At 60.5% G+C, this 25,083-nt stretch overlaps 2 protein-coding genes across 6 annotated transcripts; both read left to right on the top strand.

Moving 5' to 3' along the window:
* The first annotated feature begins 3,871 nt into the window (after window positions 1-3,871).
* Window positions 3,872-5,416, top strand: CRIP1 (cysteine rich protein 1). Its single transcript, XM_020897703.2, has 5 exons — window positions 3,872-3,988; window positions 4,805-4,899; window positions 4,988-5,045; window positions 5,125-5,171; window positions 5,289-5,416. Exons 1-4 carry the CDS (start codon window positions 3,949-3,951, stop codon window positions 5,163-5,165), a joined length of 234 nt encoding a protein of 77 aa, XP_020753362.1. The 5' UTR covers window positions 3,872-3,948; the 3' UTR covers window positions 5,166-5,171; window positions 5,289-5,416.
* Window positions 5,417-8,424: 3,008 nt separating this feature from the next.
* On the top strand, window positions 8,425-22,886 carry TEDC1 (tubulin epsilon and delta complex 1). 5 transcript variants are annotated; one of them, XR_011491704.1, is made up of 10 exons: window positions 8,425-8,583; window positions 8,681-8,759; window positions 9,015-9,253; window positions 9,532-9,687; window positions 10,114-10,230; window positions 10,521-10,619; window positions 12,825-12,911; window positions 13,873-14,061; window positions 14,625-16,825; window positions 19,829-22,886. XR_011491704.1 is itself a non-coding variant. In XM_070477687.1 (9 exons), exons 1-9 carry the CDS (start codon window positions 8,440-8,442, stop codon window positions 14,946-14,948), a joined length of 1,398 nt encoding a protein of 465 aa, XP_070333788.1. In that variant the 5' UTR covers window positions 8,425-8,439; the 3' UTR covers window positions 14,949-22,886. The 5 variants fall into 5 exon arrangements, 4 of the variants coding, with proteins under 4 accessions (XP_070333788.1, XP_070333787.1, XP_020753315.2 ...); XM_070477687.1 differs by having other exon boundaries at window positions 9,051-9,253; window positions 14,625-22,886; XM_070477686.1 differs by having other exon boundaries at window positions 14,625-22,886.
* The last annotated feature ends 2,197 nt before the right edge of the window (window positions 22,887-25,083 follow it).

Below are 25,083 nucleotides of genomic sequence, written 5' to 3'. Positions count from 1 at the left end.
ACAGGGGGTCCTGGGAGACAAGCTGCTAAAAATAGGCCCTGGGAATGTCTGAGTGCCTGTGACTCAGCCAGGCCTGGAGGAAGGGCAGGGAGGGGTGGACTCTGGGGGTAGGCAGCCGGCTCTGGCCCCAGCTTAGCAGTGGTCCCGGAGTACACATTGGCCCCACAGTGCACTGGGTGCAGGAATGCCAGAGCAGCCCTGCCTGCCTCCAGCCCTCGCAGGGGACAGCCTTACTCTTGTCCATGCTGAGGATGGGGCCCAGAGACTGGGGCGCGGGGTGGAGGCTTCAGGAATGGCTGGCAAAGGCCAGGGGCAAGTGCCGCGGCATATGGTCCGGGATGGGGGTGAATCTGTGTAGCTCCGAGGGGCAGAACTTCCCTGGAAGATTCCTCAGCGGCCACTGGGGCCCAGCCTTGCTCCACAAGTTCTCCCAAGTGCCTGGAACCCCGGTGAACCCGCCTTGGGGCCCCCACCTGCCCCCTCCATCCAGAATCCTGCTGCGGGGCAGGGTCCCACCTGGTTCCAGTCTGGGTGGAACACGAGCAAGTGAGGGCGTGGCCGTGAGCACTGAGAGGGTGAGCCACGTGGTGGTGGCCTTGGCCAGCAGCCAGAACCCTGCGGTAGCCTCCCCCAGGTCTCTGGGCCCTGGGTGCCCTCACGCTGGCAGAGTGAGGGGGGCGTACTCTGGGCACAGAGCAGCCTGGGGCAAGTGGCTGTGCTGGTCGCTCTGTCCCTTACACTCCAGATGCCTGCAGCCCTGGGGCCAGTGCTGGGAGGGAGAGCACGTGGCTGGGTGCTGCTAGCGCGGGGGGCCGCGTCTCAGGATGCGCCTGGTGCTTCACTGTGCCTCGTGTGTCCGTGCAGCAGACGCCACTAGTGCCCCCAAAGAAACGGGTGGTGGGCCAGGCAGCAGGGCTGGGTCTTGAACTGGCCCGGTGGTCCTGAGTTTGGTTGACGTTGGGCTGGGTCAGTGCCCCGCCCCTCCAAGAGCTTCCTAGGGCAGGTGAGCTGATGCAAGCGGGAAGCCTGCTCCTGGAGGGCTGTTAGGGCCTGGCTGGCACCTCACAGGGAAGCCTCAAATGGGGGCGTGCCTGGCCAGAGTCTAGAGGCTGTGGGAACTGTCCACCCTGCACAGCCCCCAGTGCTGGGGGACTGTAGCTTTGGGGGGGTCCCTAATTTCACAGGCGGGCAGGACAGACAGGGAGCTGGGGGAGCTGAAGCTTTGGGAGGGTTCCAGGGAGAGAGCGTGTGTGTGTGTGTGTGTGTGTGTGTGTGTGTGTGTGTGCTGTGTGCGTGTCTGTAAAAACTGTGCTAAATACCAACCCGAGGGCTACGCCCATGGGTCTTGGCCCCTCTTGGCCTCCTCCCCACACCAGCCCGCGCTGTGGCTATGGCAACGGCAATAACAGCCGGGCAGGCCAGGAAGAGACTCATCACCCTGGTTTGCGAGGGGAGGGCTCTTACTCCCCCACTCCCAGAGTCTGGGGGGGCTTGGAGTCCAGTGGGGGGAGGGGTCATCCCCAGGGTCAAGCGTGCAGAAGGAAGCCGAGCCCAGCTCAGGGTGGCCCTCCCTGCCCCGGAGCCCCCCAGAGACGCTCAGATGGGTGTGCCCACACAGATGTGCCCACAGGCCCTGGACACACGTGCGCATCCAGGCTGCCAGCCGTTCACTGCCCCCTCGGGTTCATCACGTGGGGGGAGCTGACCTCCGCCCATCACACCTACTCGGGCGGTACGCGCACCACGTGTGACCTGACCCCGGGGTCTGCCATGACAGACGCCCACCTCCCCAGATGGTCCCACCTGGTACCCCCACCCACCCGGCCCTCTCTGTCACCGGGGGTCTCGACCCTTCCTCCCCTCTCTGCTTCTGCCTGTCTGTCTGCATGTCTGTCCGTGTGCCCGTCCCCCACCGGCTGTCTCACTTCCACTTCTCTCTGGATCATGAAGCCGGGAGTGGAGTGAACCCGGGCCAACCTTCCTGTTTCTGCTCCTGGCCTGGTGGACCAGGCACGGGCCAGGGAGACACCAAGGGCTGGGTGGGGGCAGGTGGGTGGCCGCAGCTCCAGAAACCGTGGAGGCACTCACTCCTGTGCTCGGGGGGGAAAGGGTGGTGAGGCTCAGGGCAGGGCAGGCTGGGTGATTCCTGCAGTGGAGGATGGGCAACCCCCTGAGGGCAGCGGGCAGCCAGCCACCTAGGGCTCCAGGGCAGGGCTTGAGCTCTGTGGACCCCAGGGCTTGCGGAGTCCCAGTGGGGGACAGAACTGTGGCCCACCCTCAGAGTGGGGGGTCCCAGGGAGGAGGGAGGATTAGAGAGTGGTAGGGGAGGGTGGGGTCCCGTGCGCCCACCTCCCAGAGGCTGGGGCATGCTCCCCCACTGTGGGGCCTGGCGGGGGGCAGAGGGCAGGGCAGGTCGGGGTGGGGGTACTGAGGTGGAGGTGGCCTGGCTCCCCTCCTCCCAGCAACAGGCCCGGGGGGGCGGGGGGGGGGCGAGTAGGGTGAGGGGCTCCCTCTGCTCAAGTCTGAGGGCCTCTCAGAGGATGGTCTCCAGCGCCCTCCGTGGGGACAGGGCCTGGTCAGGCCCAGAGATGACGATTTGTTTTGAGAGGCGGGTGTGTCGAGGGGAGCCGAGGACACTGGTGAAGTTTCGGGGGTGGGGGGCAGGATGGAGAGAGGACTGAGCGCTGAGGCTCTGGTGAAGTCAGGGAGCTGGGTGTGGCTTGGGGGGTCACGGTGGAGCAGAGAGGTGGAGGGCCCACAGGGAGGGGAGCAGAGGCGAGGGGGGGTGCCCTGGGTGACACTGACTGGCAGGAGGGTGGGGCGGGGCAGTGTCCTCCGGGGCGGAGAGCAGGAGGACCCCACCCAGGCCTCCCTGCCTCCGCCTGGGCTGAGGGGCAACGGAGACTGGTCCAGCAGACTCCCCCCCAACCCCGGACCCCTCCATGAGGCCGCAGGCCTCTCCGTTGGTCAGAGGAGGATGGCCTAGGGCCCTGTGACCCGCCAGCGTCAGCCCCCTTGGCCTTCCCCCATTCCTGGAGCGGGTGGGGCCCACAGTCTCCGCCTGGCACCGGAGAGGCTCCAGGCTGCCTCCCCTTTCCTTGGACGACGGACTTGGACCGCTCGGCCCTCAGAGCTTCCCTCCCCCGCCGCCGCGCAGCTCCATGGAGGTCTGGCCACTGCCGCACAGACTACCCCCCTACCCCCTCCGACATCCCGCAGAATCCCCAGCCCCGCTGTCGATGGGTGTCCCCTCCTTGGAGGGGGATGTCCCGTCTCGGAGTCCCAGGGGAGTTCCGCTGCGATCTGACGGACGTCCAGGAGCGGGCCGAAGGGGGGCCCGGTGGAGACTGGGATGTCCCTTGGGGGTAGGATACTGGCGCGGGGCAACCTTCTGGCCCCACGCGTGATGAAGGTGAAGGGCAGTTCGTGGGGGAGGGCTACCAGGCTGAGAATGCCATGGTAGATGCCCTCTGCCCTGTATCTAGGGAAAGGCCTGGAAAGGTACGACACGCTCGTTTGCATCTATCTGCATTATAGCGGTTACCTTCCGGGCTCCAGCACTCTGGGGCGGGGGGTGGGGTGCTCCCTTCCGCTCTGGGGAGCCCCCGCCCAGAGTCCGGGGCGAGGGCGGGGCTCCTCCGGGGTTCCAGCCCCGTCCAGTCAGCGAGAGCGCCCGCCGACCTCCTGCAGCCCTCGGACCTCGCTCTGCCGTCGGCCAGGCCCGGGTCCTGCCCTAAGGCGAGGGTGGACCAGATGACCTTTCTCGGCCTGTTGGCTGGAATCCGAGGCCTCCGGGTCCAAGTCCAGAACTCAAGGGGCGGGGCGCTGGGGGCGTGTCCCACAGGGGCGGGACCAGGGGTCCTTGAAAGACGCGGACCCGGCGCGACCCACCCAGTCCAGCGCTCCGGTCTGCTCCCGCCTGGCCACCTGCCCCGATCCGGCGCCACCATGCCCAAATGCCCCAAGTGCAACAAGGAGGTGTACTTTGGTGAGCGCACCCCACCCTCGCCCTCCCCGGCTCGAACTGAGGCTCCCCCCCCCAAGCCCCACGCGGAAGCGCGGCCCAGGGTCCATCCCGCGGGGCTGCCCGGGTGGGCCGGGGGCTCAGGGGGACTTCGTGCAGCGCCTCGGGGCGACACCTAGCCTTGCTGGTGGCCACCTGGGTGTGCCGGTCGGGCCCCCTGCGTCGGGTCCATCTTTGCCCCGCTCTCTCTCCGGGTCTCACTGAGTCTTCTGTCTCTGAATCTCCCCGACTCTGGGTCTCTCTGTCTCCGGGTCCCGCTATCTCGCCCCTTCCCTGGCGCGCCCTGGGCGGGGACTCCAGGGGGTAGGAAGGAACGCGGGGCTCGGGCCCCCTGTCCCATCGTTAAGTAGAAACAGATGCGGAAACCCGCGCCCCGGGCGGCCTAACCCCGGCGCCGCCTCCCGCCCCGCGCCCCGGGGCTCAGGGGAGGTGGGGGGGCAGAGGAAGTGGGAGGTCCCTCCCGCCCCAACACTGCGATCGCCGGTGCAGAAGCGGGGGAGGGCTCAGACCGGGAGCCCTGCCCGGTCCTGCTCGAGACCCGCACCTCCTCCTCCAGCCCCACCCAAGCCCTCAGGGCGCCCCGAGGACCAGCGTCCACTCCTGCTCGTTAGGCGGGAAGGTCTGGGGACTGGGGCTGCCCCACCGCGGGGGCACAGGTGCCGCTGAGCTCCCGCGTGGGCCACAGGGCGCTGTGGGTGGGGCCTGGCAGAGGCGTCTGGAGGGCGTGGGTGTGAGCGTGTGCGTGTGCCCCGTGTCACCGGGTCCCGTGTGTCTCTGCAGCTGAGCGGGTGACCTCCCTGGGGAAGGACTGGCATCGGCCTTGCCTCAAGTGTGAGAAATGTGGGAAGACGCTGACCTCCGGGGGTCATGCCGAGGTCGGTGGGGCCTGGTGGTGGCATCGGGAGGCTGAGGGGTAAGGGCTGGGGCAGGGTTTGCAGACCCTCATGGCCTCTCTCCCTGCAGCATGAAGGCAAGCCCTACTGCAACCACCCCTGCTACGCAGCCATGTTCGGACCCAAAGGTATGCTCCCCACGCCCCCTCCCGACCCAGCCCTCCACAGCCCCTGGCCACCCCTAACCTGCCCTCTACCTCTCTGCAGGCTTTGGGCGTGGCGGAGCTGAAAGCCACACTTTCAAGTAAACCCAGGTACCTCCCCACGCCTCACCCTGCCCCGCCCAGTGGCCCTGAGCAAGCATCCCCTGCAGTGAGGTCTGAGCACCCTTAGGCCTGCACTCACCTCTGTCCTTGTCTGTCTCTGCACAGGTTTTGGAGACCCATCTCCAGCTGCCCGCCGGGCCGCTGCCCTCCAGGCCGATGGTGGGTTTTTCTCCACAGGCACGTGGGGCTCCCCTGTAGAACCCCGTGCCCTCAATAAATGCGGACACTTGGAAGACCTGCCTGTGTGTTTGCATCCCTGGAGCAACGGTGCAGGGGTGTGGCCGGGGTCCTGACGCCAGGCCATGCTGGCACTCCCTCTTCCTGCTGCTGCCAGCCTTGCTGCCTGCTGCCCTGGTGGGCAACCCCTTGTCCAGCTCTGCAGATGTGCAGGCCTCCTCTCTGGTTCTGGAATGGGTCAGCAGGAACAGAGGGCCGCAGGGTGAATCGCTGAGTTGGTTCCGCTTTTGAGAAGCTTTGGGGTGCTGTGGTGGGGAGCCCTTGCCTGCCTCCCCACTTCCTGTGGCTCCACCCTTGTCTCCATTCTCTACCTGACCCCGCCAGATGGAGCCAGCCCCCTCCGCGCAGCCACCCAGACACCACCCGCCTCATCTGCCCCCACCCTACGCCCAGGGGCTAGCACGTGGCTGCTGCCCGATGGGGGACTGTGAGGACTGGCTGGGAAGCAACTGTCTGGAAACTCTCACGTCAGCCTGAGCCTCCCTCAGAGCCCTCCCCGTTCCCTCTACTTGGTCACTGCTGCTCTGGCTCTGGCAGATTGCCCCGTCCCAGGACTTGATCTAAAGATCCCAGAGGGGTCATCTCAGCCTTGCGTGTGGCCTTCGCTCCGCCCCATAGCTTGGCTGTGGGTCTGGCAGGCCGGCGCTGGACAGGCGTGGGGGGGCCCAGGGAGGTGTGTGGGGTCACGTGTGTGTGTGTGTGTGTGAGAGATTTGGGTGGTTCAGAGAACTCTGAGGCGTGGGAGCTGGACAGCCTCTGGGGATGGATGGGACCCAGGAGGAAGGGGCAGAGGATGCTGAGTGAGCCTGGGTTTCTCAGTGCAGGTGGTGGCGGGAGGGAGGTGTCTTGGGGGCCCAGGGACTGAGGGCTTGTGGGCAGAGCAAGCGCAGAGTGGGGAGTGCGTGCACAGGAAAGTCTGCTGTGAGCTGCTGGGAGGCAGCCCTGAAGAGGCAGCTGACTCCTGGCCCCACGGTGTGGCTCGCTGTCTGGGGGTGACGGGCAGATGAGCGCTTAGAGAGCTGAGGCCTGCAGAAGAGTGTGTCAGGCCTCAGGCTGGGAAGGAGGGTACGCCATGCAGAAGGCCCAGCAGGTGCGAAGGCCAGAGGGAAAAGGGCTCAGGATCCACTTTGGGCAAAGTCCACTGGCACTATGGCGGGCAGGCCTAACCAGGGTGGTCTCCGAGCTCGGAGACAGAAGAGCCAGACTGGAGGCTGGTGCTGGTCCCAGCCCCAGCTGAAGGAGGACCCTGGAGGGGACTGAAGTTGGGGGTGAGGGGGCAGACAGCAATGCCCCCATGCCCGTGGTGGAAGGAGAACTCTTGGGAGGTAAGCTTCTTGTGGGTTGCCAGTGAAACAGCCTCCTGGGGTCGGGGTGCCTGGGTCAGAGGCCAAGTTATAGAGAAGGGGGTCACTTCTGCGGTGGACACAAGGGATGAGCAGCTGACTGTGCCTGAGATGGGGGGCAGGCAAAGGTGAGGACTGGGCAGAAGATGGAGTCAGGCGTGACCACACTTCCTGTTGGCTTGGCCAAAGTTAGGGTTGTTTGGGGAACTTTCTCTGCTTTCTCTCCCTCCCCTACTCTGTCCTCTTTACAGCTTTATTGAGGCATAATTTCATGCCATAAAACTCACCTAGGCACACTCCGTGCTTTTTAACCAGTTCACAGAGTTCTGCAACCATCAGCACAATCCAGCTATAGACCAGTCTCCTCGCCCACAAAAATTCCCTCATGGCCATCTGCTGCCACACCCCGGTCCCAGCCTCTGTCCAGGCCACCACTGACCTGCTTCCTGTCTCTGCACACTTGCTTTCTTGACACTTCCTATGGATGAAAAGTAATATTTGTGGGAAGGACTGAGCTGAAGCTCTAATATTACCGCCACCTGATGCAAAGAGCCGACTCGTTCGAAAAGACTCTGAGGCTGGGAAAGATTGAAGGCAGGAGGAGGAGGAGGCCACAGAGGGTGAGATGGTTGGATGGCATCACCCACTCAATGGACATGAGTTTGAGCAAATTCTGGGAGATAGTGAAGGACAGGGAAGCCTGGCGTGCTGCAGTCCATGGGGTCGCAGAGTTGGATACGACTTAAGCAACTGAACAATAATAACACACCACATAGTATTTTGTGTCTGTCCTCCTCCATGTCTACGTGAGTCCTCCTAGATTCCCGGCACTTGCATTGTGGGGCCGTCTAGTAGACTTAAGGCTAGCTCTGAAATAACCCAAACTGCTTTCCAAAGTGGCCGTGAGGATTCCGCTCTTCAGTGGTAGGAAGAAGGCTGAAGGGGCAGGACAGAGGCAGGCAGGGGTGGGGTGGGGACGAGGTAAGGGGTAAAGGGGGCTGGCTAGGCAGAGGCTGGACTGGACAGGAAGGGACCGGGCGGGGGTCTGCAGGCGTAGGTGTGAAGGGGAGAGTCGCCGGCCGGTCGGGAGGAGCACCCGCCCGCGTGGCGCGGGGCTGATCGGTCGAGGGACGTCCCCCGGTGCCGGCCCCCACGTCTGCAGCCTGTTGCGCGCAGCGGGGCCCCGGAGACCGCAGCGGCCTGGTCCGAGAGGGCTCGAGGAGGCCGAGGATCGCTCCCGGGGATGTTGGCGCCCGGCAGCGTTGCCCTCCCAGCCGTCGGTGGTTGCCCGGCAGCCGTTTGGAGCAACGGGAGGTGCGGGGCAGATTCGCGGGGTCCAGACAAGGCGGGTCGGGGTTGCAGCACTTGAGTCGCGGAGGCGGACCTCGCAGAGCTCTCCACGCCGATTGGTGCTCGACGCACCGGAAGTGCCTCCGCACGGGGCTGCACAGACAGCACCCAATGTCGGAGGCGCCGCTCATTGGGAGGGAGCTGGAGGCGTGCCCTAGCCTGCTCGGTGATTGGGCGCGGGCCCAGCGGGGGCGGGACTTGCGCGGCGACTGGGCGCGGGCCCAGCGGGGGCGGCATCTGCGCGGCGATTGGGCGCGGGAAACCCGCGTTCGCGGGGATTGGACGCTCGGGCGGCGCGCAGTCCTGGGGAGGCCAGTGGAAGCTCCATGGGGAGGCGGCGGCGGCGCCAGCCCGACCCGGCGGACGCGGCCCGGGCTCTGCCCGAGGCCATCGCTGCGTTGAGCCGGACGCTGCCCGCCGCGCCCAGCCCCGAGATCTTCCGCCGCGCCAAGTTTGACCGTCCAGAGGCGGTGAGGCTAGCAGGGCAGGCAGCCGGGCGCGGTGGGCCCGTGGGTGGACGAGGGGAGGTGGCCAGCTCCACTGGCAGTCGCTCTTTGATCCCCGCAGGCCCCCGCGCTCTGGCGGCTGCTCTTCCATGTGCTCTCGCCGCTGTCCGCCGACAGCGCCTCGGTCTCGTTCACCCTGGGTAAGCCTTCCCGCCAGGCCCGCCCGGCCCCGCCCACCGCACAGGGCCCCGCCCACCAACCACTTACGGGACAGCCCTCTGCAGAGCCCCGCCCACCGCCCCTCCTCCCGTCGGACCCGCCGTGGTGACCCCGCCCCTCCCCGCCTCCTGGCTAGGTCCCCGTGTCCCTCCCTGCTGGACCCTTCCGAGCGTGCTCTCTGCTCTGGGGTCGCGGGTGGGGCCCTTCCTTAGGGTCTGGGGCACTGTCGCCTCCAGTTGATGGCCCTCCTGAGCTGGCGTCTCCTATCGCAGAGGCTCAAGTCCGCTGGGTGAAGTCGGTGCTGCACTCCCAGGGCTACCCGAGGCTGGCGCTGGTGCAGCTCCAGGACGACGGCTCCCAGGGTGGCCGCGAGCTGCTGCTGGCCCTGGCCTGGCTCCTGGCCCGCGGGCCCCTGCCCGAGCGGCTGCTGACCCAGAGCCACGTGCGGCTGGGCGACGAGATGCCCGTGTGTGAGGTGGGTGCTGGAGTGTGAGCCAAGCCCAGTCCGGGCTGGAATCTGGGGTGCGGGAGCTGGATCGGCCTAGTCGGCCCTGTTGGGGTCAGCATTGCCCTCCTTAATGCCTGGGCGAGCACACGGAGGCAGGGCAGGGCCCGGTGTGTCCACAGGGTCTGTCCCCAACTCTTCCTGGCATCCCCCAGACCTGGCGGCGGTCACTCCCATGGGCCTCCTTTCCCTTTCGGGGTCCCTGCATGGGGTGCAGGGGCAGCGTGTGACCATTGCTCCCTTCACAGTGTGAGGCCCTGGCCAGCCCTGGCCCGCCTGCTCCCCGTGTGGAAGCAGAAGGCTCTGTGGACATCCGCCACCTGCAGTGGCTGATGGGGAAGCTGCAGCTCCGGTGGCGAAACCTGATGGCCGGTCAGCAGGAGCAGTGCGCCCTCCTGGGCAAGGTAGTGCTGCTCGTGCAGCGCCTCTCTGCCGCACAGGCCTGTCCAGCATTCCCAGCTCGGGATGGGGCTGGCCTTTGGCTGGATGTGGGCCTTCCCGTGCCTGGCTGGGGACTAATTGGTTGAGGGTGGCCCGATGGTGGGATGCTGGGGCTCCAGATTGTCCAGGAGGGGCCTTGAGCAGGTGCTGCTGGATGTCTGTGGGGCAGGGAATCAGGGAAGCCAGTGGGGGAAGGCACCTGGTCCTCCCACCATCTCCTGGGTGTGGGCCTACAGGCGGTGGTCAGCTCTCTCCGGGGTCCTGAAGGCTGGTAGGGCTCAGCTGTGGGGGCACAGGGGTCCCCCCACCAGCCCAGGGCATGTTCTGGGCTGAGAGGTGACTGGGCAGGTGGCCTGGGCTCCCTCCAGCACAGGACTCTTTGGTGCTAGAACCCCTGGCAGAGGATCTTTTGCTCCACTCGCCTTTCCTGGAACTTGTCTGGGCTTCAGCTACTCCTGCTGTGTGGGACGTGCCCCCCTGCTGACCTCCCTGCCCCCCAGACCCAGGTAGTGTGTGTCCCTGCCATTGGCCTCACTGGACCACCGAGCCTATCCGGGGCTGTTTCTGCCACCGCCCAGGCCTGCCACTTGATGAGCTGAGGAGGGTACAGGGTTGCAGGAGCCGGGTGGGGGTGCTCCTCCCTCTGCAGGGCCTCCCGGTGGGCCCCAAACCAGCCTCAGCAGTGCTGACCACTCTCCCTTGCCGGGCCCTCTCTGAACCCCCTTTCCTGGTCTGTGCCTTGCCTAGTGCTGGGGGGCACCCGCATGCTCAGCATGGGGTCTGTGCTGTGTTTCAGATACACTCGTACACCCGTGGCTGCCACAGTGACCGCAGCCTTGGCCACCTGTCTGTCACCGAAACGGAGCTGCTCAGAGACCCTGAGGGCGGCCGGCAGGTGAGGCTGGTGGGACCGAGGTGGGCGTGGCCCAAGGTGAGAAGGGGCCTGGGAAGGTGGCACACCCAGGCAGTGGATCGGCTGTGGGTGGTCGTAAAGCTCACCATCTGGCTTGCGTGGGGGATGGTCGCAACCTCTGTCCCTCTCTTCACCCTGGCCTGCCAGTGCTGCCACGAGTGTGTGTGTGGCTGGGTACAGTCTGGGCCGTAGGGAGGGCACAGGCATCAGGTGGCTGGCAGCCAGCCGTGGTGGTGGCGAGGGCACGCTGGGATGAAGGAAGACACTGAGGGTCTGGGCTGACGGGTGTGGGTGCCTTGAGCCCATGCAGGTATCACCTGGTGATGGGCTGGGAGCAGCCCGCTTTCTGCTGACCTTCTTTTCAGGAGCCCCCTCCATCACTGTGCCCTGCCTGGGGGCTCGTGTGGCCAGGGGCTCCTGGGACAGGCTCGTGGCCATGACTTTAGTGCTGGACTCTGGCCATCCAGAGTGAGGCCGGCACTGCCCGGCCTGGGGGCACTTGGCCGGGCAGAATGACTGAGGCTCAGGATGGACCCAGCAGGTCTTGGCTGTAGTGCTTCGTGCTCCTGGGGGTCTGCTTCCTGATGTGGGGTCAGGGTGGCCCTGGGGCCCACCTGGCTGGCGTTCCTGGCGGCTGTCTGGCTGACTCTGTGGGCAGGAACTGTGTTTGGCCCTTGAGGTGCTGAGGCAGCAGCTGGGTGTCCTGAGATGCCCTTGGCTCGGTCGCCTTTTGGGGTGACTCAGCGGGGCCTGGGCCTCCTGCCCCTGGTCCCCTGGTGGGGGAAGCATGGGGACTGTGGCAGCCCCAGCCTGGTGCTGTCTGGGACCCCAGCCTCCATGGGTGCTGGTGGGGGGGGGCGCTCCCCCTCCGCCTGAGGGCTGGTGCGAGTTGGTGCCACAGGACTGAAAATGGCGTTGTGGCCAGGCCGAGGGGGACGTTGACTTCCTCCCAAGGTTTCCGGACGGTCTGCGGGTAGCAGCTGGGAGCAGCCTACTTGAAGGGCCTGTACTCTTGGGATGGGTCCCAGAAGCTTCTGGAATGGTCTCTGGTTGCTGTCAGTGGTCAGGCACGCTGTGGAGTGGTTACTGCCCTCTTCTTACCTTGTCCCCCATCTGCTTTTGTACGGCCTGCGTGTGGGGGTATGGGCACCCCTGGGACTGTTTTTGGGAACTCATGAAGCTGCTTTTCTCACTCGCCAGTGGGTGTGTGCGCGTGTGTGTGTGTATGTGTGTGTGTGGTATGGGCACGTGGCTCTACCCTCCCAGGTCCACAGCCCTCCCCGAGGTCACAGGGCGGTTCTCACTGCAGGTAAGCCTGCCTGTACCCTGCTCCACTGGCTTCGGGCTGGGCCCTTGGCCTGGTGTTCAAGGCCATCCCCCCCCACACTGTCTGGCCAGCGGTGTCCAGCCCTGGACAGATGGTGGCCTGGTGGGCATGCAGATACTTGTGGCCTGGGGCTCCGCGCAGCCTCTGGGGAAGGAGGCCAGCAGGGCAGCCTCGATGCCAGCTCCGGCTGCTTGTTGGGCCCCAGATCACATTCTGGGCTCTCTTCTACAGGGAGTGGCCTGGGCCTCCCAGGGGACCAGAGTCCTGGGGGGCTGCAGAAGCTGATGTGTCTGTCGCTTGCTGTGGGCCCTTGGGGTGGACCACGCTTAGCCTCACCCGCTTCAGCTTCCAGAGATGGTGGCGGCCTGGGCAGGTGGGCGGGGGCTCAGCACAGGGGCCACCTGGGCCCACGCACGGGTGTGGGGTCCGCGCCTGCGGGCCTGGGGGCAGGGCGGGGCGCAGGGGGCCGTGCGGCTGTGTTCTCCATGCTGGGCCCCGGCCCTGCCTTCCGGTTTAGGGGGTTACAGGGGCGGGGCTCCCAGAGCCCAGAAGCCTCTGCTGTCCAGGATGCCCAGCTGCCCGAAACCTCCAGGGTGCAGCCATCAGTCTGCGGGGATGTGGCGTGGCGTCCCGAGTGAGGGGCACCGGCACTCAGCCCCCACCTGCAGGACCCGTGGTTGGGGTGGGGATGGGGGCTCCCAGGGTGGTCGAGGGCCTGGTGAGCTTGGCCTGGGGGTGCTGGGGGTGAGGCCGCCCCGCCCCGCCCGTCGGCCTGCTATACTAGGCTTGGAGGTGGGAGTGCAGTGAGCCCGATGGCGGGGCCCTGTGCTTGGCTCTGACTTGCCGGTCTTGTGTTGCAGCTGCTGCAGCGGCTGGAGACGGAGAATGCGCGGCTGGAGGCAGCCCTGGAGTGGCGGCACCGGGAGCTGGTCTTCTGGCGGTGGATGGTCAGGAGGGACCCCCCCCCCCTCCCCTCCCCTCCCCTCCTCTCCCCTCCTCTGTCCTCCCCTCCTCTGTCCTCCCCTCCTCTCCTCTGTCCTCCCCTCCTCTCCTCTGTCCTCCACTCCCTTCCCCTGCCCTCCCCTCCCCTCCCCTGCCCTCCCCTCCCCTCCCCTGCCCTCCCTCTCCTCCTCTGTCCTCCCCTCCTCTCTTCTGCCCTCCCCTCCTCTCCTCTGCCCTCCCCTCCCCTGCCCTCCCTCCCTCCCCTGCCCTCCCCTCCTCCTCTGCCTCCCCTCCTCTCTTCTGCCCTCCCTCTCTCCTCTGCCCTCCCTCTCTCCTCTGCCCTCCCCTCTCTGTCTCCTCCCTCCCCTGCCTCTCCTCTGCCCTCCCCTCCTCTCCTCTGCCCTCCCCTCCTCTCCTCTGCCCTCCCCTCTCCTGTCCTCCACTCCCCTCCCCTGCCCTCTCCTCCCCTCCCCTGCCCTCCCCTCCTCTCCTCTGCCCTCCCCTCCTCTCCTCTGCCCTCCCCTCTCCTGTCCTCCCCTCCCCTGCCCTGCCCTCCCATCCCTGCCTGGTCCTGGCCACGGCAGCCTTGGGCCTTCGGGGTCTTTCCATTCTCCAGGCAAGAAGAGAGGTCTCGGGGACACCCCCTCGCCCAACTCTGAAGCCGGTTTTTTACCTGGGCCTTGGGTTTCGAGTATGGGGTTCTTTTCAGACATCTGTCTATCCCATCTCCACCCTTCCCAGCTCCTGGGGAGATGCAGACTCCTCAGAGGGTCTCAGCCTTCTGGAAGTTTGGCCTCTGTGCACCCTTGACCTCCAGGCCCCCCGGGGTAAAGGTCGCTGTGTAGCCCCCTCTGTGACCTTGGGGAAGGAGAGAGCCCTGCTCTCTTCGCCACTGGCTGGGGAACCCGGCCCGTGATCGAGACCTGGGCCTGCCACCCTCCTGCTCACTGAGGTCTCTCCCTGCAGGACACAGTCCTGGACACCTGCCCCCTGGAGGCCTCACCGCCCACGTTTCTGCCTAGGATCCCCGAGCCAGGGGCTGGAGCAGCAGGGCTGCCGGTGCGGGAGCTGCAGGCCTTGCAGGAGGAACTGCAGGCCTTGCAGGAGGAGCTGCGGAAGGCGGTGGAGGCCCGGCGGGCCGCCTGGCAGGCTGCGGTGAGAGCCGGTTGCGGGCCTGGACCACTTGACTGTGGACTTCCATGCTGGGTTGCCCCATATGGAAGACATGGGCTCACCTGCCAGACTCCCCGGTGCCCCACCCTGGCCATCCTGTTGGATGTCTGGAGTGCTGGGTGGGGCTGGGGGTGGGCTCCCTGGGTCTGTGCCCTGGGCTGTGAGCAGGCCCCCGGGACTTGGCCTGAAGGCAGCAGCCAGGCCCAGGCTCAGTCCCCCACCACACCTCAGGGTGAAGCTGGGCCCCAGGCAGGGTGGTCTTGAGGGCTCGGGGCTGTGGAGGTGCTCAGGCTGCGGGCCATGTCCCAGGGCCCAGCACCCCCAGCTTGGGGCTCAGGTGCTCGATGAAGGTGAGAGCCTGGAGGGGCTGGGCCTCGGCACTGACTTGGGGAGTCCTCCCGCCCTGGGAGCAGTGATGTCTAGGCAACGGGAGGGGCTGCGCGGGGCTGGGGGCCGGGGTCAGGCTCAGTGAGAGCCAAGGGGCCCGGGGCCATGTCCTGGTGGACGGGGCGCCCTTGGCTCACTTGACGCTCTCTCCTGTGCAGGTTGGCGGCCATGGGCCCGAGTGGAGAGCCGCGAGGCGGGCCCTGCAGGTGGCCGTGGCGCAGGACCTGGCAGCCTTGCAGTGGGCCTGGGAGCAGGGCAAGGGCCAGGCCCGGCCCCACGGGCCCCGCCGGCTGGTGAGGACTGAGGCCAGGGTGCCTGGCAGGCTGGGCCTGTGGGCCACCGAGGCGACGGAGGCGCTCAGGGCCCGGGAGGCCTGCCTGGAGGCGATGCTGCACCAGCTGCAGGGCCAGTGTCGGCAGGAGCTGGCCAGGCTGGTGGGAGTGCGGCCCGGCCTCATCTGGGTCCCGCCGCCCGCACGCTGAGTGCCGCAGGCGCCCCCGTGTCCGGGCTGGGCCTTGGATGGGCAGGATCCATCCTCAGCGGCGCAGGCTCTGGGCCCCGGGCCCCACCTTGGGCAGAGAGTGCCTGCGCCTTCCAGGCCTGGGGCAGGCCTGGGCTGTGCCCCCAAGGAGGTTGTGACAGCCTACAGTGGTGCCATGGGCGTCAGGCCTCGGTGAGGACTCAGAGGAATGCCGTGGAGGCCTGTTGGCAGAGCCGAGGCTCCAGCTGGCCTCTGTCTGGGGAAAGGGGCACCCCTCAGGCCCGGGTAGTGCCCCTGGTCAGGCTGGCGAGGCGGGGCTGGCCCGGGGCTGCCCAGGTGCAGGACAGATGGGCAGGGCCTACAGCGCGGGGTGGGTGTCGGGCAGTGCGCCCTGGGCGCCCCTGCACACCCCACCGGGGCCAGCCTGTGCCCGGGACGTGTGTGATGAGAGCCCTAGGGGGGGGTTCTCCTCTGTCCCTGGGGGTGGTGCCAGGGGCCCGGGAGGGAGGCCAGTGCGGACAGAGGGGCTTTGTTTTCTAGGCCGCGAGGGAGGGGGGCCCAGCTTGACAAAGAGCCATCTGTCTGTGGACGTCCCGCCAGCTCTGTCAGAGCTGGCCTGTCCCTGTCCTGGGAGACTGGTTTCTCGCGCCCACGCCCCACCCCCATGGGCACAGGCGAGGCCCAGCCTCCTGGGCCAGGCTGCCCTCTCCCTGGGCACTGGACCCCGACCTGCCGCTGGTTGGCTCAGGCCCCGGCCCCCGGGCCCCCCAGAGTACGTTCTCATTGGCACATCTCCCACCCCCGGGGGCACCAGCTGGTCTGGGCCTTTGTCCAGGGTGGGGGCACACCCATGGCGCCTCAGCACTGGCCTCTGGCGCATCGGCCAGACCTGGCAGCGGTGAGCGGACGCGCCTGTGAGGACCGCCTGTCTGACCCTACCCCGTGGCTGGCCCCTGGGTTCTCTGCACCCCCTCCCTGGCTGGAGCCCTCCCGCCAAGGCCGTGGCTCCCAGCTGCCTGCAGTTGGGGTCCAGGTACCTGACCCAGGTCCTCCGCCTCGGGTGTTGAGGCCACTTCTTGTCTTCCTGCCACCGCCCTCCTCCCTGCCGGATGGGAACAAGTCCACGGAAGGACTCCCTGCCTCCTGTGGACACCCCAAGGCCGCGAGGGCCACGGCCTTCGGGAACCTGAGCTTTAGAAACGCAAGTGGAAACTCAGTGCCTTGGGGCTGTCACTCCCCCGCTGACCCTCCAGCCCAGTACAGTTCAGCCAGAAGCCCTGTGTGTCCATGTGTCCGTGGGACTCGGGGCGCTGATCCTGAAACACGAGGTGGACCAGACTGAGAGGCCAGGCTGGTGGGCGGCGGGGCCCCTCGGGTCGGGCTCCTCCTGCTGCCATAATAAGTGAGCGTGGTCCTGATCCAGCCTCTTCGGGGGGCTGAGGTCCAGTGGGCAGGCAGGAGGCCCCGGAGAATCTGCCCGGGACCTCAGTCCTCACAGGCTCCTTCTCTGACCCTCCGCTGCCTCTCCACGTCTGCACTCCCCCTGGTCTGCCGGCCACCAGAGTCCCCTTCTGCATGTGATGTGACAGGTTCAGAGGCCTGACCCCAGGGCTCAGACCCTGCCCGCCACCCCTGGCCCCGCGTGGGGCGGCGCAGGCCCACGTGTGCCCTGGAGCCAACCTGGCCGCTCCACCCACAGACACAGCCCTGCAGGAGGTGGGCACGCCACGCCCCGCTCAGTGGGGAGTTGGCATGGAGGCGGAGGCCTGGTCACTGAAAGAAGCCGGAGCTGCAGCTCGTTGTGACACCTGCCTGTGTCAAGGCTGGAGTGGAGCGGATGGAGCTGTCTGTCCAGGGGCCCCAGAGGAGAGGAAACAGGTGATCAGATGAATGACCAGACAATCGCCTTCACTGTAACCAGGGACGACGGGCAGGGCCGCCTGTGGGTGAGGGGGAGTGGGGCGCTTGGATTTGAACCGCGCCCCCCCAAAGCCCCCTCAGGCACGCCTTTCGAGGTGGGCGTCCCACTGTCGCCAAGGGGAGAGGCAGGGAGCGAGGGTCATGGCAGCAGGCCCCCTGCCGAGGCCTCCTGGGGTCCAGGGTCCAAAGGTCCGAGTCCTCTAGAAAACAGAGCACGCCCCAGGAGACATGCAGGAGACCCTCGAGAAGAACAGCCGTGGCTCGGGCAGGGAGGGCCCGCACCCGTGGGGCCTCGCTGGCGGCCCCGCCGCGAAGACCCTGTGCTGCTGCTGCAGGACGGGCTGGTTCTGCCCCTGGTCGAGGGCCCAAGATCCTAGCGTGATGCGGCCAAAAAAAGGCGCTGATCATGCACGCGTGACCTTGGGGACGTGCGGCTCTAGGGTCCCACTCGCCCCAGAGGGCAGGGCCTCAGAAGGCAGGGCGGGGGCCCGGGGCCCCCCCGCGCCGACCCTCACCCCCGCTGCTCCGTCTCCGTGGTCCTCCGGGCGCTGGGCCTCCCTGTCTACTGGCCCCCTCCCTCGCCTTATTCGCACTGGTTGACCTTGGCCTGACCTCGGCCTGGGGACGTGGCTGGCTAGTCAGGACCACAGGCCCCCAGATGCCCTTCCCTGTGGCCTGAGGGTGTCCCCGGGTCCCACTGAAGTCCAGGTGCGGGTGGGCAGGAGCATCTCAGAGCAGCATGTAGGAGATAGTCTCTGCGGGCGGGGCCCAGCTGGCCACCCGTGTCCTCCCCGTGGGCGTGGCCGCTGCCCACAAGGTGCCTGTGAGCTCTGGGGCCTCAGCTGGTTCCTGGTTGCCGAGTGCGGCCGGGCACCGGGCTCCCTGCTTGGCGGGGCTGGGCTGACTCTCCACTTGTCCGGCAGCCAGGACCGCTGCGGTGCCTGTGTGCCTGCCCTGGGGCCACCCCTGGTACCTGGGGGAGAGCGGACACCCAGACGAACCTGCATAAGGGGCGGGGGCCACGCCGTGTGGGGTGGGGAGGCCCGAGGTGACAGCGGTGGTCAGAGCAGGCCTGCCCGGGGCGAGGGCAGGGAGGGAGGGGAGACCAGGGGGAGGACGGGGTGCTGCGCGTCCTTTCCAGGAGGGGGGTCAGGAAACGGGGTGACTCCGGGGAGGCTGCGTGGGAGAGGCACGGACTGCAGGCTCTCGTGTCTCTGGTGGGGGGCACCCTGTCTAGGGCCGGGTCCTGTCTTGGTTCTGAACAGCCCCTCTGCCTCGGGTGGGGAGGATCTGGGGCTCAGTGAGGGGTGGGTGAGGTCAGGCTGGCACCTGGGGTCTGTGGGGCCCCTCTTGGCCGTGGGGCATGTCCGCTGGCGGCTCCCCTGGAAAGCCGTTTTTCCTCTTAGAACCTCTCTCTCTCTTTTTGGTGGCGCTGTGTCTCCACTGCGGCTGTCTGTTTGGGGCGCCAGGGCTTGGTTGTGGTGTGTGGGACCGGAGATCCCAGCGAGGGGCCGCATCGGTCCTCCTGCACTGGGCGTGTGCAATCTCACGCACTTGGCTGGCAGAGCATTCCCTGTCCCAGTCTTTATTTACAAGTCCCGCCTCTCCCCTTCCCACTTAGGGACGTTTTTAAATTGTGAAAAACACATCACTGAATTTGCCATCTTAATCTGCCTGCCAATGCAGGAGACACCGGAGACACAGGTTCAACCCCTGGGTGGGGAAGATCCCCCGGAGAAGGGAACGGCAACCTACTCCAGTGTTCTTGCCTGGAGACTCCCAGGGACAGAGGAGCCTGGCGAGTTACAGTCCATGGGGTCACAAAAAGAGTTAGACACAATTGAACGTGAACACAAAATCATTTTTTAAAAATTGAAATATAGTAGATTTACAATACTGTTAGTTTTGGGTATATAGCAAAATGATTCAATTATATATATATATATATATTTCAGATTCTTTTCCATGGCTTCCCACGTGGCTCAGTTGGTAAAGTGTCTGCCTGCAATGCGGGAGACCTGGGTTCAATATCTGGGTCGGGAAGATTCCCTGGAGAAGGAAATGGCAACCTACTCCAGTACTCTTGCCTGGAAAATTCCATGGGCGGAGGAGCCTGGTAGGCTACAGTCCATGTGGTCGCAAGGAGTCGGACACGACTGAGCGACTTCGCTTTTTTTCCCATGAGATAGTGACTGTATTTCCCTGTGTCTTTCCCTAAGTCTTTGTTGCCTATCTGTTTCACGTTTACAATACTGTATCTTTAATACCATGAAAGTGAAAATGTTAGTCGCTCTGCTGTGTCTGACTGTGGCCCCAGGCTCCTCTGTCCTTGGGATTCTCCAGGCAAGAGGACTGGAGAGGGTTGCTCTTTCCTCCTCCAGGGGGGATCAACCCCATATTCCCGACTGATTCTTCCCTACCCCGTTTCCCCTTCTGTAACCATAAGTTTTTTTTTCTATGTCTCTGAGTCTGTTTCTTCTTTTTTTTAAATTAATTGATTAACGACTTTTGGCTTCCCTGGGCCCCGCTGCTCTGTTCAGGCTTCCTCTAGTTGTGGCGGGGCTGGCCTTTTGTGCGGTGCTCCGGCTTCTCACTGCAGCGGCCTTTCTCCTGGAGCACGGGCTCTAGGTTCACGGGCTTCAGTAGTTGTGGCTTACGGGCTTAGCTGCTCGGCAGCATGTGGAATCCTCCCAGACCAGGGATCGCACCCCTGTCCCTTGCACTGGCAGTCAGACTCCCAACCACTTGACCACCAGGGAAGTCCCGAGCCTATTTCTGTTTTGTAAATAAATTCATCTGTATCATTTTTTAGTTTCCTTCTGTAAATGATAAATAATATTAATATTTCTCTTTCTCTTTGTGACTTACTTCTCTTAGTGTTATAATGTCTAGGTCCACCCATGTTGCTAAAAGTGGCATTATTTCATTCTTTTTTATGCTATCCTAACCATTTATTTTCAGATCGAATGCTGCCACCTGAATTAATTGATCCATGTGGATTTTTGCCTGATGTTTGCTGACTCTCAAAAATTGGTTTGCAGGAGTTCCTTGAAAATTCAACATATGAATACCTCATTGGTTTTACACATTACAGATATCTTCTCCATTCTGTCCCCTCATACCTTAGTTGATAAAGAATCTGCCTGCAATACAGGAGACTCCAGTTCAATCCCTGGGATGGGAAGATCCCTTGGAGAAGGGAAAGGCTACCCACTCCAGTATTCTGGCCTGGAGAATTCCATGGACTGTTTGGACAGGGTCGCAAAGAGTTGGACATGACTGAGCGACTTTCACTTTCACTTTCCATTCTGTCATTGGCTAAAAATTTGCTCATGGTTTCCCTTTGTTGAATAGAAAATTTAAATTTTGTTTTAATTGAATTATGTTTTTGCCTCTTGCTTTTTATAGTTAGCATTTGAAGACGTGCTTGTGTCTCGTGTCATATTCTCCGCATTTCCTTCTGTCAGTTTTTGCTTCATTCCATCCAGAGTTCACCTCTGTGTGTGGAATCAGGCAGGAATCCAGATCTCTTGCATGCAGTGAGTCAGTTTCCAATACCGTCTACACACAAGCATACCCTGTCCTGGATTTGTGCTGTCAGCTTCTCCACACTCAGCCCCCTTCTCCTCCTCCGGGCAGTTCATGCACCAGTACCATGCCGCTTTCAGCACCCTGTGCTTCGTCAGGGTTCACCCTTAGGAGTAGAACCAGTAGAGGTTCTAAACGAAGAGATGCGCTGTCTGCGGTTGCTGGTGTAGGAAGATCCTGTGGTGACGGTAGCTTCATTGTGGCCATCTGGCTAACGCTTACCAATCAGCATGGCGGTCCTGTTCTTAGTCTTCAAGGGCACACAGCTAAGGCTTCCCCGTCAAGAACAGTGCGTCTCTGCTCTTCTGGTACTTAACTTTTTACAACTTTTAGAAAGTTTCTTCCACTTTTATTTTCCTAAGAGCCTTTTTAGGATCATAACTATCAAATGCTTTATCTTCATTAATTAAGACAGTCATATGATTTTCTCCTTTATCAAGACGAATTACATTATATTAATACTTCGGCACCCTTTCCAAAGTCAAACCACCCTTGCATTCCTGTGAGAAGTCCTGTTTGATCATGATGCTGTTAACATTTAAATATGCAGTTGGTTTTGGTTAGGTAGAATTTTATTTAGAACATTTATATCAATACTCGAGGGGAAATGGGCCTATGACTTTCTTCTCTTTTTTTCTTTGTATTTTCCTTATTATATTTTGGAATCAAGGTTACATTGGCCTCATCATAGCTTCTGCCATCTATTTTTTGGAATAACTTATTAAGATAGGAATTAATTATGCCTTGAAACTTTTTTCTTAGTCACACTGTGTGGCACTCAGGCTGTTAGTCCCTTGACCAGGGATCGAACCTGTGCCCCCTGCACTGGGAGTGTGGAGTCTTTTTTTTTAAGATTTGTTTATTTGGCTGCACTGGACCTTCACTGCTGCGCACGAGCGTCCTCTGGTTGTGGCATGCAGGAGCGACTCTGTTGCCACATGCAGGCGTCGCATTGCATGGTGGGCTTCTCTGTTGTGGAGTGTGAGCTCCAGGCGTGTGGGCTCAGTCGCTTTGGCAGTCGGGCTTAGCTGCCCTGTGGCATGTGGGATCTTCCCAGACCAGGGATCAAACCCATTACCCCTGCACTGGCAGGTGGATCCTTAACCACTAGACCACCAGGGAAGGCCTGGGAATGTGGAGTCTTAACCACTGGGCCAGGGAAGTCCTGAACTCGACTTTTACCGAGTAAAGGTTTTCTATTTTGATGAGGTCCAATCATTTTATCTCTTGTGGGCTGTGCTTTTGGTGTCATGGTTTTTTTTTTTTTTTTTTTACCAGTCCCAGGTCATGAAGATTTCCTTTTATGTTTCCTTCTGCAAATTTATAGTTTTTACATTTAGACATACTAACCACTTTGTTTAATTTTTGTGTTAGATATTAGGCTACTTTAGGGATTTTTTTTTTTTTGGCATATGAATGTCCGGTTAGTGAAAATTCTATCCCTTCTCTATCGAATCACCTTCACACCTTAGTTAGAGCTTACTGGTCATGTCAGCAAAGCAGGGGTGGAAAGGACCTTCCCCAGGCTGATGACAGGTATCTGCCACTTTCGAGAGACTTGTATCCAAAACACAGAAAGAAGTCCCTCCTACAACTCAACAGTAAGAGCACCACAGTACAATGGAAAAATGGGCAGCGGATTTGAACAGATGTTTCTCCAAAGAAGATACACACTTGAGCAGTAAGCACATGATGGGATGCCCAGTATCATGAGCCACAATGGAAAAAGCAACTCCAACTATGAGGAAATAGATACTCCTTCACCCATAGGGTGGCTGTGATAAAAAATACTGACAGGTAGCAATCACTGGGGAAAATGTGAAGAAATTGGAACCCTTATATATTGCTGGTGAGAATGTAAAACAGCCTGAAAAACAGCAATTCCTCAAATTGTTAAACATGGAGTTACCTCATGACCCAGCAATTCCACTCCTAGGTATACACTCAAGAGAAAAGAAGACACAGGTCCACATAAAATCTTGTTCAGAAAAAAATCTTGTACAAAGTGTCCATTGCAATATTATTTATAACCAAAAAGTGGGAACAACATAAATGTTCAACTGATAAATAGATAATAAAATAAATCTGGAGTAAATAATGGAAGGTTACTTGGCAATAAAAAAGACTAAAGTAATGACAGACTCATTTGCTTTGTAAATTAAGTCACAAAAGACCACACTGTATGATTTTATTAGCATGAAATGTCCAGAATAGGCAAATCTAAGGAATAGATTAGTGGTTGCCTAAAGTTTGCGAAATTGGGAAATAATTGGGGATTGATTGCTAAGTCTGGGGCTTCTTTTTGGGGGTGATGAAAATGTTCTAAGATTATGACGTGTGAATATACTAAAAAACCTTGAATTGTAAACTTCAAATGTGTGAATTGCATAGTATGTGAATTATAATAAGCCTGATTAAAAAATCGACCATACTGGTGTGGGTTTATTTTTGGACTCCAGTTTGTTCATATAGATCTATGTGCTTATCCTTTGACAATACCAACTGTTTTGATTACTTCAGATTTACAATGTCTTTTTAAAAAAATTATTTATTTGGCTTCCCTAGGTCTTAGTTGCAGCATGTGGGATTTAGTTCCCTGACCAAGGATTGAACCTGGGCCCCTTGCATTGGGAGTAGTGTGTTGGCCACTGGGCCACCAGAGAATTCCCCTACGATAAGTCTTAAAATTGGTTAGTGAGAATCCTCCAACTTCTCCCCTTCTTTTCCAGAATTGTCTTGGCTACTGTCTATATACATTTACATTTCTATATAAATTTTAGAGTGACCTTTCTATATCTACACAGTTTCTGCCATGGATTTTGATTGGAGTCGCATTATATCAGTAGGTCATTTTGGAGAACTGGCATCTTAACTACATTGCGTCTTCTACCTCATGAACACAGTTTTCTATTTAAGTTCTTGATTTCCTTCATCAGCATTTTGCAATTTTCAGCACACAGATCCTATACATGTTTTGTTAGGTTTATATCAAAGTATTTAATTTTGAGGGGAGCTAAAGTGTTATTCCTCTAAAATTTTTGGTTTTCACTCGTTTGCTTCTAGTAGAAGCAGAATTGAAGTTGTTTTGACCTTGTATCCTACAGCCTTGCTAAGCTCACTTATTTGTACTCAGATATTTTTAAGTAGAACATTTGGAATTTTCTATATAGACTTTATTATCATCTATGAATAGAGAGGGTGTTTCCCAGGTAGCTCAGTGGTCAAGAACCTCCCTGCCAATGCAGGAGACAAAAAAGATGTGGGTTGGATCCCTGGGTTGGGAAGATCCCTTGCAGAAGGTCATGACAACCCATTCTAGTATTCTTGTCTGAAGAATCCCATGGACGGAGAAACCTGATGGGGTTGCAAAGAATCAGACACAACTGAAGCGACTTAGCACACACGCACGCATGCATGCATGAATAGAAAGAGTCTTCTTACTTTCTATTATGTATGTCATTTATTTTTCTTATTTCATTGCATTGGCTAGGACTGCTAGCCAATAGTGAATAGTGGATACAGGGGACATCTTTGCCTTGTTTCTGATCTTAAACACCTAGTCCTTCAGAATTAACTCACATTAGCTGTAGATTTGTTTTTTCTCTCTCTCTTTGAGATGTCCTTTACTATATTTAGTAACAATTTTCCTGTTTCTAGTTTGCTGAGAGTATTTATCATGAGTGGATACTGAATTCTGTCAAATAGTTTCTTTACATGAATTTATATGCTCATGTGATTTCTTCTTTAGACTGTTAATAAAGTGGGTCATACTGATTTATTTTCCCATGTGGAACCAGCCTTGTTTTTCTGAGGTAATCTTCTTGTGGTTGTGGTTTTGTTTTTTTATGTTGCTTGATTCTATTTGCTAAAACTGTTGCTTGATTCTACTTGCTAATATTTTGATGAGGATTTTTTATGACATGATGACATTGGATTTTCTTTCCCCTTGTGGGTTGGTTGGATTTTCCCTGGTTCTTCATATGCAGAGTAATGTTGGATTGTATCCTGCATATTTAAACATTATTTCATAAATATCTGGTTTTATTTAAATCCATTGAGAATGGTGACATTTTTGTTTTAGCACACAATCAACCCAGTTGGGTTCAAGCTACAAATTCCAAATAGCCTTGTGTGGATAGCGGTTTCAATGTCAGTTCTGCTTCCAAAGCCGTTGCCGTGTTGTGTGAATTCTGTCCTCTGTGGGCACTGCCAAGTGACCAGTGTGGGATCTGGGCAACGCTGTGTCCTGAGGCTCAGTTCTGGGACTTGGTGTGACACACACAGCTTGGGGCTGAGCCCAGAAGTCATAAACCGCCTCATGGTTGCTCTCTGGAGCCCCTTCTCTGGCTTGTCTCTGTCACTTTCTGGCTGCCTGGGGCTCCGCTTTCCAGTCCTCTGGCAGAAGTCTGGGGCTTTACTCACCCCACCCTCCTGTACACTCCCCCAGACTGAGCCTGCATCTTGAGACAGAAAAGTCCTGGCTCTCCCCCTCCCCTCAAGGCAAGTGGGTCCCACCCTCTGGACCATGTCTCCTCTGACTGGAGAAGAGGGTCCTCCCCCTAAAAAGGTGCCTGTGAGGCCTGCTGCCATGACTGCAGCCTGTGTAGAGGTGGGACTGCCCAGGGGCC

This window comes from Odocoileus virginianus, chromosome 16 (genome assembly GCF_023699985.2).
Source record: "Odocoileus virginianus isolate 20LAN1187 ecotype Illinois chromosome 16, Ovbor_1.2, whole genome shotgun sequence".
Taxonomy (NCBI): Eukaryota; Metazoa; Chordata; class Mammalia; order Artiodactyla; family Cervidae; genus Odocoileus; species Odocoileus virginianus.
Note: the sequence above shows the minus strand (reverse complement) of the source record. Positions and strands in the feature narration are given on the sequence as shown.